The sequence below is a fragment of the Electrophorus electricus genome, chromosome 15, assembly GCF_013358815.1.
Source record: "Electrophorus electricus isolate fEleEle1 chromosome 15, fEleEle1.pri, whole genome shotgun sequence".
Lineage (NCBI taxonomy): Eukaryota > Metazoa > Chordata > Actinopteri > Gymnotiformes > Gymnotidae > Electrophorus > Electrophorus electricus.
Genome location: NC_049549.1, coordinates 13,177,262 through 13,189,216, shown reverse-complemented (window position 1 = coordinate 13,189,216; position 11,955 = coordinate 13,177,262). Strand labels below are relative to the sequence as shown.

At 37.1% G+C, this 11,955-nt stretch overlaps 2 protein-coding genes across 4 annotated transcripts in view; both read right to left on the bottom strand.

Moving 5' to 3' along the window:
• LOC113589169 (calpain small subunit 1-like) overlaps nucleotides 1–3,330 on the bottom strand; it is a 6,881-nt gene extending 3,551 nt beyond the window's left edge. The window contains exons 1-7 of one of the 3 annotated variants that reach the window (XM_035534205.1): nucleotides 3,256–3,330; nucleotides 2,498–2,576; nucleotides 2,288–2,324; nucleotides 2,041–2,139; nucleotides 1,077–1,134; nucleotides 430–494; nucleotides 244–312 (exon numbers count right to left, since the gene is read on the bottom strand). In XM_035534205.1, coding sequence (XP_035390098.1) covers nucleotides 244–312; nucleotides 430–494; nucleotides 1,077–1,134; nucleotides 2,041–2,139; nucleotides 2,288–2,324; nucleotides 2,498–2,544 — 375 coding nt within the window. In that variant the 5' untranslated portion in view covers nucleotides 2,545–2,576; nucleotides 3,256–3,330. The other 2 variants (XM_035534207.1, XM_035534206.1) reach the window with 2 other exon arrangements.
• Nucleotides 3,331–6,019: 2,689 nt separating this feature from the next.
• Nucleotides 6,020–11,476, bottom strand: LOC113589167 (calpain small subunit 1-like). The gene is made up of 11 exons (XM_035534250.1): nucleotides 11,412–11,476; nucleotides 11,003–11,081; nucleotides 10,794–10,830; nucleotides 10,547–10,645; nucleotides 9,614–9,671; nucleotides 8,961–9,025; nucleotides 8,775–8,843; nucleotides 7,659–7,737; nucleotides 7,345–7,461; nucleotides 7,192–7,250; nucleotides 6,020–7,064 (listed from the first exon to the last, which is right to left on the bottom strand). Exons 2-11 carry the CDS (start codon nucleotides 11,047–11,049, stop codon nucleotides 7,038–7,040), a joined length of 657 nt encoding a protein of 218 aa, XP_035390143.1. The 5' UTR covers nucleotides 11,050–11,081; nucleotides 11,412–11,476; the 3' UTR covers nucleotides 6,020–7,037.
• Nucleotides 11,477–11,955: the final 479 nt, after the last annotated feature.

The following is an 11,955-nucleotide window of genomic DNA, read 5'->3' as shown; positions in this document are numbered from 1 at the left end:
TGCATCGTTTTGTGCTTTCTTACTGATTTATTGTTTATGTAATGAAAATACCCCACCCTGCCCTGAGTGTATATAATATTTCAGGCGATTTTTTGAACTATACAAGGCTGTCAGCTAAATCCAGACCACCAGAAAATATTTTATCTAGTAATATAAATATTCAGTTATAATTAATATCAATGACCATGTCTGGAGAACAATCAACTTAGGCTAAAATGAAATAACATTTCCATAGCTTTTTACCTGCCACCTCTTAATATTGTTCCACAGATGCTTGAACTCTTCAAAGCCTAATTTTCCAGAGCTGTCACCCTGTTCGAGAGGCGTTAAGTAAAACAAAAGTAGGCACAATAACTCCAATCTTTGTTGAAAACAATGTCCAAGATATCCTTAAATTTCACCATATTCTCATCTTTTATAAAAGGATACATCCATTAGTGCCACCATGCTCCTGCAAGACTCAAGTGAGAAACCATTAGTCTTTAGGTCACGATCTAAAAGTGGGAGAAAAAGACAATTATCAATCACCATGATGATGATAATAATAACATTATTATTATTATTATTATTATTATAAATAATAAAATTACATAAGTATAACTGTGACAAAGGCAAATATGATTTTGGAATGATATTCTCATGTCCTCCCTGGCAAAGACAAATATGATTTTGTAATGTATTGGTCATGTCCTCCCTAACCACACCTACTACAGTATGTCCAAGTGACTCTGCTTTCTCAGAATTCTGAGCATGCCTGCTACTAATTATGCAGTCACCACAATATACAAATGCCATAGCCCACACGAGTCATTTATGAAGTCTTGCCTGAGAGTATATTTGTATACAAATAATGAATTTGCTAAATGTGCTCAAGCACTGATCCCTTGTAATATTTCTCCTGCTTATTGTTGAACGTTTCCTCGAGAATCTTTCAGCCATTGCATGTGCCGTCAGTTCCTCTGTTCTATGTTACTAAATGAGATAATGCTTCTCTTTCATGAGTGTACCATTTTGCAGGAATATATATTCTGATATTAAGTGATTTTCAGGCTTAAACAGAAGGTAGGCATGCTCACGTTTGGATATAATCTTGTTGAGAATGTTCATCAGCTCATTAGGACTCACTTCCATGTCCTGTACCAAAAAGAAACACATATTAGGCAAACAATATCAACACATACAAAGATAATCTGTTTTGCGGTTGGCCTACAGCCTAAACTATTGACTACACCATTTATAGAATTTCCATGACAGATGCATGCAATTTAAAGTGATTGCTTGAATTAAAATAGGAGACATGAACAAAGTTTTAAAAACACCAGAATGGGCTTTCCTTAAATTCATGACAATCTCAGGCACTCCACAACTATGACAAATCCCACATCAAGCCCACCCATTTTAAACAACAAAGCTACAAAAGCTACAGATCTAAACCATCTAGATGCTTTTTATCACAGTGGTAGGAATTTGTCCAAGAGGAGGAACCAGACAGGTTACCTAACTGAAGGATCAGTAAAGCTTTATATGCTCAAACCACACCCTTAGTTTCTGTGTGAAGTTCAGGAATGAGTCCACAGATGGGAGGTCATATGAACAATTGGTCAAAATCCATAAAGGAATTAAACAACTGTGCTGAAATACACAAATGCTTGCAGTTGAAAAGCCTGCAGAATATAAATCTCTCTGGCATTAAAAAACTAATATTTTTAGTCTTATTCTCCTCACTTTAATTAAAGAAACTAAGAACCTTCAAGTGCCAAGTTTGAATAGACTCAGAGGTTTTTGCATGTGTAACTGGAAGGGGCACAAATGTCCTATTTTGATCCAACAGCGATACTAACTTTTCATGTCTCTACATGCATGAAAGTTAATGGAGGCATTAGTTCCTGTAGGTATTTAATGTACCCCCTCTGCTTCTTGCTACATTCAAAGCAAAAATAATTATTTAAATGCAATTAATTTATTAACGATGTACATGACAAGGCTTAAAAGTATGCAGTAATTGTGAGAAGATCCATTAGATCGAGACTTAGATCTTACATCTCCAGCAAGCTGTTGGAAAACCTTGCGAAATTGCCTCTCCTCATCACTTTCATTTTGCGGAGACTGTGCATGTAGTAATGGTCTCCTGGGAGGGGGCTGGAACACACATTCAGAATATATGCTGTAAGAATAATCCATAAATACTTTACAAGTTCCAATGCTCGAAATTCAATCGATTATTTGCAATGCAACTATCTCTTTAATGCAAACAATGACAAACACGCAAAACATGGTGGTAACTTACTGGTTGGGAAGAAGAAAACTGTCCAGGATCAATTTGGCTACGAAATGTAAGGGTGCATGAAAGAAATAGTAGAAGCCGTTAAATTGAAGTAAATGTTAGAAATGAAAGAACGTTTTCTGTGCAGGTACGTTATTCTCATAGTAAAGTTTTAAAAATCAAAACGAATGTGAGTGGAGAGAAAAAAAAGTTAATAGTAAGCACGCTACCAACCTCACGGCATCCAGAATCCCTCCAATGATTGATTTGGCCAAAAACATGGTTGAGAAGACGTGGATGCGAGTTTTCAAGTCTATTAACACATTCAGACAACCATTTAGAACAACGGTAGTCGCTTCGTTTACAAAATAATTTGTCGAAAATGCTTTCGATAATCAAAATTGTTCATTTCCTTAAACGCAGCATACCGTTTTAGAGTTTGTTAATGTACTCTGATGTTTAGAAGTAATCGATGGGATAATATTAATCGATTAGTTTACTACTAAAATGCAGTCACATCGCATTATGTTTAACTTCGACAAACTTTAGAAATATGTAGGACTACCGCCTCTTCGACGCGAAAACTTGCAAACAAATGCAAACAAACTTCATTTCCTGTAATGAGGCTCAACACGAATCAAAAGTAGCATTCTAAAATTGATCGGATCTTTGAACTCTGATGCAGAAAGTCTCACCTGATCAGATTCAGCGCTTCACCAAAATATTCACAAGCAAACAAATAGCCTATACTTTGAAGTTGTTTGAACTAGAAGCTACAAAAACCTGCTGTACAGGTTCGTTAGTGCTCTATGCCCTAAAAATTCACTGTTCCTTCGCTTGGTCATAAAACTGCATACATTTCAAAACGGGCTACTACAGCTTTCAGGTAGACTTGGAATAGTTGTTAGCTACATTAAATATTGAGTTTAAAATGTAAATCAGATCATTACCGAATTAACATGGCAGACTTGAGCATAAAGCTATGTTCTTACCAGGACTGTCACGGCGCGCCAGGCACCCTGTCGGGACACGCCCACCGCCCCCAACATTTGGTTTGCATTTTTGCCAGCTTGCCACTGCGCGCTTTTTGTTCGCGTCTTGTTCCTATGATGAAGGATAAAGACATTAAATGCAGACATTTGATGTGTTACACGCGAACACAAACCACCCGCGGTATCACGTCACACTATGTGTCTGGATGGGGGAGCAACTCGCGACGAAAGTTGCTCAGAGAAATAAAATCTGCTGTAACCGAGTCATTACTATCATCACGACAGCAACAGTATTGTTTATATTTGTCTTCATCTTCATTCTAATACCAATACTTCGAGCAGTATCAGAGCCGGGGAAATGGATTCTGACTGTGGACATCGTAAATCTTATCTTTCTGACATTGCTAGCTAGCTTACTTAGTATGGTATTCTGTAACTCGGTGATACTGAATAGGGCTGTATGAAAATAATACCAACTAACAGTTTTCTTAGTTACATTTGATACTTTATTTTGTTTTACAGCAGTAGATATAGAACCAGTCCTATTTCTGAAAGACACTGTTTAATAAATCCCACATTACATTTACTTGACACTTTTATCCAAAGCAATTTTATAACTGAATACAACTTGCACAATTGAGGGTTAAGGGCCTTGCTCAGGGGCCCCAACAGTGACAACTTGCCAGTGGTGGGACATGAACTGGCAACTTTCTGATTACTACTCAAGCAACTTAACCACTGAGCTAAGAACCATATTGCATTGCTGAATGGATACCCTATATAAGGTCTCTTTTGTTAGAATTCCCTACAATATGACTCCCTTTTCCATAAACAGTTTATCCTTGAATCAGTAGTGCTACACCCTTATTCGGTCTCATGTCATGCTGTCCTGTGCTGTTTATTTTTTAGATATGTGCAAGGCTATGTCAAATGGTCTGGAATTGGTGATAGACGACTGTCTCATTTTAGACACCGCATATCATATTATGTCTGAACATGTTGCACATGCTCTATCATTTACTTATTTCCACTTACTCATCTGCTTTGCCATCTGTATATTCTCATGTGTGCATCTCAGCATATCTGACTCTGTGTCACTCATCCTGAGAAACATGCCCCAGGGCCCTGAGGAAGATCAAATGAGGTGAGGTAGACAGTGGGACCAGAGAGACAGAGTTAAGGAAAATAGGAAAATTAGCATATAGCATATCCAGTAATCTTGGGAAAAGTCACATGGCCCTGATAAAGTGTGTGGAATGTATGGAGGGAATAAAATCAAAAAGCATTACATAAATTGGTTACATGTCTTTGGTAGAAACATTTAGCTAATATTTAGGATGTCCAAGTGAGGCCTCAAGGACACCCTTCTTTTCAAAACTAGTCTGCCTGCTTTAGTTTTTTTGACTGATATTAATGATGATGGGCAGCAAGTGAAAAATCTATTCATCTAACAGACTGTGTATGCTGTCCTGCTTGATCATTTTTGGCCACTGCATGAATGTACTCGGGGGGGGGGGGGGGGGGGGGGGGGGGGGCGCAGTTATTTACACAACCTTCAGCTAATTATATAGCTTATATGTTTTATTTTCTTGTTCCTAAAGTATTGGTCCATAAGTTCTCACAGTGATACTTGCAGACACAGCCCCATGGCCTTGCCTCTCTGGTCTACCACCTGGTTCTCTTGTATGGGCTAGACACAGCGCTCCTTTTCCAGGTGTTCATTAACAAGGCCCTACAAGAATATTTGGTTAAATCCTTCATTTCTTTTATACCTCAACAATATCCTAGTCTACTCAGTAACTCTGGACCAACACATCTGCGACGGTTATCCACACTCTCTTGCGAAACAGTTTATATTGCAAGCTGGAGAAGTTGGAGTTCTATCTGTGTGAGGTTAGCTGGCTACCTCATCATCCTCACTAACGTAGGGATGCAGACTAGCAAGGTGCAGGTGGTGAACCAGTGGCCCCAGACGCACCTTCAACTGTTGCATACTGTCACACCTCAGTCGTTAGTCAGCCAAAGAACTACCAATCACACTTCACAATCACCTGTTTATTAGTAAGCACCTGCAGCTGTTCCTGATTTTACTTACTTCTGTTTAAGTCCAAGTGCTTTGCCATCAACCCTATAATGACATCTGCCGTGGCTGATATTGGGCTGATGTTTACAACATTGTTTATCTTGGTTTTGCTGCTGGTGCCTCTACTAGCAAATTTTGTTCTGTATTCTCTGTTTTTTGTCTCTTCAATAAAACCAGCTTTCTGTTACATTCACTCATGTCTAGCTATGTGCCTGCAACACAGTTTCTCACACAGACAATCTCGACATACTTCAGTCCTTTTAAGGGTCCAATGAGTATTTGGTTTATGTTGTGAAGGGAAATAAATTAGTATGATATATGATAAGGATGATGAAGAGCCTTTACTGGGTTTGTAACCAGATAAGTCTTTCAATTACGTAGGCTGTGATTCTTATACTCTATCCAATCCAACGAATGAAATATCCTTACATTAAAGTTACTTTTCTTCACTTTACACAGTGATTGTCTAGTCTTGCTATATCACTGTTTAGTTGCCTAATGCATGTTCCTAAAATGTGATGGCATTCCCACTTTATGAGCACTAAATACCTTTTTTTTTAATTCCTAAAAGATTCTTTAAAGAAACTGTATGAAAAAAAGGGTTTGACAGACAAGCGAGTTACCTGGACAAGAGAACTACAAAATGGCTTTTTAAATAACCATATTATTTATTAATTTATAGCAACAACCCACTTCCCCTTTCCCAACACAGTGTTTATCAGTTCATGTGTTCATTAGCCTAGAACACATAGTCATTTAAAATTTAAGATACATTTGATATCAGTGTACATCTATCACCTATTTATGAAGCATTTTATAATGTACTGTGATAAGTCCCTCAAATGGCAACAAAAAATGGCAACATGTATAGCTGCGAGTGTATGGCATTCCCCTGGGTATAACAACTCACTGTATAATTTATCAGACTATGTTGCACACGGGTTTAAAACCACAGCTGGAATACGAGGTTTTTCATGTTTACTGGACTGTGCTGTTCACCAGGCAATCCACTAATTTGTCAACTACAGCTGTAGCGGTGCTGAAACACTGTTACCATGAATAAACCACTCATATGCATAAACACTGTCAGACCAAAACATCTATTAACTTCATAGAATTAGTGAATCGCAGACACAATAAATGCCAAGCCGCTCACATATAAACAGTTCCACTTGCTTTAAAAATTAAATAGCATGATTTGATGTAATTAAAATCTTTGAGTATTTGCAGTTAAAACAAGAGGAAGTCACAATAGTTTTGACGTCAGGGTATCATCCGTGCGCCCATTATGCAATGTGCATTCTGATATGTTCCATAAGAAAAATTTTCCCATATTTTGGGTAATTTGCAATAAAGATGATGACATGTGCTGTCACATAACCAGCCTTGACCTACTACCATGACAACAGCCACATTAAATGCCAAGTTGCTAACGTATAATATTGATTTTATTTTCAAGACACTGTCTTCTTGAGAGCGTAGGGCTAAATGATATGTAAGCACAAAGGTTCCCCCTAGTGACAGGATGCTGCACGGTCTTTATCATCAAGTAGCAATACACTACCTAATCAACAATTAAAATGTGTGTTTCCAAATTAAAAGGCTTATTAAATTAGAGGGACATTTTCTTATGATAATTATAACACTCAATAACAATGAACAATAAAATGGCACAGAACTGAGATGATTTCCTCTTGACTTAGGAGTACATAGTCAACTGCAGCCACTGTAAACAGATAAGTAAAAGGTCAGACACTTGTGTACAGTTTCAATATATGGATTTAGGTTGCCAAGAGATTTTGTTGCTTGTGGTAATAGATTTTTCCAAGCCCAATTCAATGTAGTTCTCATACCTCTTTAATGTTGACTTTGATAGAACCAGTGTTGTCCTTGTCAAGTATTTTAAAAGCCTCTATGGATGCAAACAAATGTCTTTTAGTCAACTGTGTCTGGAAAAATAAAGATTAAATGGTCTTGTGTAAGTTGCTGTAAAACAGCCAACTCACGGCACATGGTATCCAGTCGCACCAGGCACCCAATATAGTTGTCAAAGTCCATGTTTCTGCTTTCATCGCTGTATTTGCGAGTGATCATCTTGAAGAGTTGGTCACTGAGAGGAAATCCTAGGTCAAAGTGAGAGGGGATACAGCACACGGAGAACTTGTGAGAGAGCTGAGGCAATATAAAGACAAATTAATATCACACAGAATGTTTGCTTGTGCCTAGTTGGACTTTGATTAATATATCCAACTGTGGTCAGTTTGTGCCTGCATAGCCGGTGTGAAGTGTAGAAGTGCTTCACCAGGACTGTCACACTAACCTGCTGCTCTGAATGCAGCTGGAAGTTCATCAACTCCAATCGTCCCAGAGTGGTCTGCATCATATTGTTTAAAGATTCCCTGAACCAAATAAAGTCAAATTGATTTGTATTAATGCAATTCTTTAACAATATATATGGTATATTGTATGTGAACTAAGCTGGAGAGATATATTCTGTAAAATTATATTTGGCATATCACGAATTCTTCATGTCAAACAATACGAAATCCGTTGAATCGGGAGCTTTCTCTTCTTACTGGTTACCTTTGATTATAATAGAAATGCAGCAAGATATGTGGCCTTGCTTCAAAAAGAAAAAACAAGCAAACAAACAGTAACCAGGCTTAACCAGTAAAAGATGTTTGGAGTTAATAAAACTGAAAATCTGCTCCTATAATATTTGGGGATTGTCTTAATATATAACTAAATAAAAGAGTTTTTAAAAATAAATATGAAAAGTTACTCCACAGGCTCAATCGTCAGGACGAGAACTGCTAAGATAATTTAGTGGCATACTACTGCTGGCAGTGTGGCAAACACTGCATTACATCTCTGCATTTAAACCACAAACCACCTCAAAAATGTATTGCATTTGACCCTAAATGATGCCTGCAGAAGTGATTATGGCTTAAATCGGAATATGGCAAAGAAATAAAAATGCACGTGTCTTCAAATGCACACTTGTGCTGTGTGGCCAATCGTGCGCTTTCGAAAAGCTTTCAAAAAGCTTTCAATACTGCGACAGCGATTATTCATTCAAACCATGAGACGCTTAGCCTTTTATAGGGGAAACAGTACAGTTAGGAGAAACTTGGGACTGACATAACATGAAGGAGCTAGCAGATTGGGCGTTGTCGAGTTGTTTTTTAGCAGAAAACGATGCATCGGTTTTCTTACTGATTTATTGTTTATGTAATGAAAATACCCCACCCTGCCCTGAGTGTATATAATATTTCAGGTGATTTTTTGAACTATACAAGGCTGTCAGCTAAATCCAGACCACCAGAAAATATTTTATCTAGTAATATATATATTCAGTTATAATTAATATCAATGACCATGTTTGGAGAACAATCAATTTAGGCTAAAATGAAATAACATTTCCATAGCTTTTTACCTGCCACCTCTTAATATTGTTCCACAGATGCTTGAACTCTTCAAAGCCTAATCTTCCAGAGGTGTCACTCTGATCGAGAGGCGTTAAGTAAAACAAAAGTAGGCACAATAACTCCAATCTTTGTTGAAAACAATGTCCAAGATATCCTTAAATTTCACCATATTCTCATCTTTTATAAAAGGATACATCCATTAGTGCCACCATGCTCCTGCAAGTCTCAAGTGAGAAACCATTAGTCTTTAGGTCATGATCTAAAAGTGGGAGAAAAAGATCATTATCAATCACCATAATAATAATAATAATAATAATAATAATAATAATAATAATAATAATGATAATAATAATAATAATAATAATAATAATGATAATAATAATAATAATAATAATAATAATAATAATAATAATAATACAATTACATAAGTATAACTGTGGCAAAGGCAAATATGATTTTGGAATTAATTGTTCATGTCCTCCCTAACTACACCTACTACAGTTTCTCAAAATTCTGAGCATGCCTGCTTCTAATTATGCAATCACTACAATATACAAATGCCATAGCCCACACAACAGTCATTCATGAAGTCTTGACTGAGAGTATATTCGTATACAAATAATGAATTTGCTAAACGTGCTCAAGCACTGAGCCCTTTTAATATTTCTCATGCTTATTGTTGAACGTTTCCTTGAGAGTCTTTCAGCTGTTGCATGTGGAGTCAGTTCCACTGTTCTATGTTACTAAATGAGAGAATGCTTCTCTTTCATGAGTGTACCATTTTGCAGGAATATAAGTTCTGATAATAGGTAATTTTCAGGCTTAAACAGAAGGTAGGCATGCTCACATTTGGATATAATCTTGTTGAGAATGTTCATCAGCTCATTAGGACTCACTTCCATGTCCTGTACCAGAAACACATATGAGGCAAACAATATCAACACACACAAAGATAGGCCGTTTTGTGGTTGGCCTACAGTTTAAACTTTTGATTACACGATTTTATAGAATTTCCACAATAGATGTATGCAATTTAAAGTGATTGCTTGAATTAAAATAGGAGACATGAACAAAGTTTTAAAAACAACAAAAATGTGCTTTCCTTAAATTCATGACAAATCTCAGGCACTCCACAACTATGACACATCCCATCTAGATGGGTTTGAACCATCTAGATGCTTCTCATCACAGTGGTATTTGTCCAAGAGGAGGAACCAGACAGGTTACCTAACTGAAGGATCAGTAAAGCTTTATATGCTCAAACCACACCCTTAGTTTCTGTGTGAAGTTCAGGAATGAGTCCACAGATGGGAGGTCATATGAACAATTGGTCAAAATCCATAAAGGCATTAAACAACTGTGCTGGAATACACAAATGCTTGCAGTTGAAAAGCCTGCAGAATATTAATCTTTCTGGCATTAAAAAATATATTTTTTTTTAGTCTTATTCTCCTCAATTTAATTAAAGAAACTAAGAACCTTCAAGTGCCAAGTTTGAATAGACTTAGAGGTTTTTGTATGTGTAACTGGAAGGGGCACAAATGTCCTTTTTTGATCCAACAGCGATACTAACTTTTCATGTCTCTACATGCATGAAAATGAATGGAGAGATTAGTTCCTGTAGGTATTTACCGTAGCCCCTCTGCTTCTTGCTGCATTCAAAGTGATGAGGCAAAAATAATTATTTAAATGCAATTAATTTATTAACGATGTACATGACAAGGCTTAAAAGTATGCAGTAACTGTGAGAAGATCCATTAGATCGAGACTTAGATCTTACATCTCCAGCGAGCTGTTGGAAAACCTTGCGAAATTGCCTCTCCTCATCACTTTCATTTTGCGGAGACTGTGCATGTAGTAATGGTCTCCTGGGAGGGGGCTGGAACACACATTCAGAATATATGCTGTAAGAATAGTCCATAAATACTTTACAAGTTCCAATGCTCGAAATTCAATCGATTATTTGCAATGCAACTATCTCTTTAATGCAAACAATGAAAAACACGCAAAACATGGTGGTAACTTACTGGCTGGGAAGGAGAAAACTGTCCAGGATCAGTATGGCTACGAAATGTAAGGGTGCATGAAAGAAATAGTAGAAGCCGTTAAACTGAAGTAAATGTTAGAAATGAAAGAACGTTTTCTGTGCAGGTACGTTATTCTCATAGTAAAGTTTTAAAAATTAAAACGAATGTGAGTGGAGAGAAAAAAAGTTAATAGTAAGCACGCTACCAACCTCACGGCATCCAGAATCCCTCCAATGATTGATTTGGCCAAAAACATGATTCAGAAGACGTGGATGCGAGTTTTCAAGTCTATTAACACATTCAGACAACCATTTAGAACACCGGTAGACGTTTCTCTTACAAAATAATTTGTCAGAAAATATTTATAATATTTATAATATTGATATTTATAATTATGTTTATAATATTAATCGATTAGTTTACTACTAAAATGCAGTCACATCGCATTATGTTTAACTTCGACAAACTTTAGAAATATGTAGGACTACCGCCTCTCAGACGCGAAAACTTGCAAACAAATGCAAACAAACTTAATTTCCTGTAATGAGGCTCAACACGAATCAAAAGTAGCATTCTAAAATTGATCGGATCTTTGAACTCTGATGCAGAAAGTCTCACCTGATCAGATTCAACGCTTCACCAAAATATTCACAAGCAAACAAACAGCCTATACTTTGAAGTTGTTTGAACTCGAAGCTACAAAAACCTGCTTTACAGGTCCGTGGAACCCTGCTGTACAGGTTTAATAGTGTTCTATGCCATAAACATTTCACAACAGGCTACTGCAGCTTTCAGGTAGACTTGTAATAGTTGTTAGCTACATTAAATATTGAGTTTAAAATGTAAATCAGATCATTACCAAATTAACATCAGATCATTACCGAATTAAGCTGGTAGCCCTTGTGCCACCATGTCTAATTTTGCCAAGAAGTAAGCTACTGGTCTTTGATGTGTTCCATGTTTCTGGCATACAACCGACATCATATAACTACCTTTTTCATCTATTGTTGGGATCAGGTAAACCTAGGACAGGCAGGCGTTGTAGTGCTTGTTTCAATCCTACAAACACCTTTTCCGGCTCTGGGGTCCAGGCCAACTGCACTGCATTCCTGGCTTTGGTGGGAGTGATGGCCCATAGTGGTCCCTCCAGTTCTGCATAGGA

Excerpts from the sequence above, each read along its gene's own strand:
- LOC113589167 (XM_035534250.1), bottom strand. The coding sequence starts at position 11,049 with ATGTTTTTGGCCAAATCAATCATTGGAGGGATTCTGGATGCCGTGAG. Across the intron at positions 10,646-10,793 it reads AGTTTTCTCCTTCCCAGCCA|CCCCCTCCCAGGAGACCATT; the intron begins GTAAGTTACCAC and ends TGTGTGTTCCAG. Across the intron at positions 7,738-8,774 it reads ACAATATTAAGAGGTGGCAG|GGAATCTTTAAACAATATGA; the intron begins GTAAAAAGCTAT and ends TATTTGGTTCAG.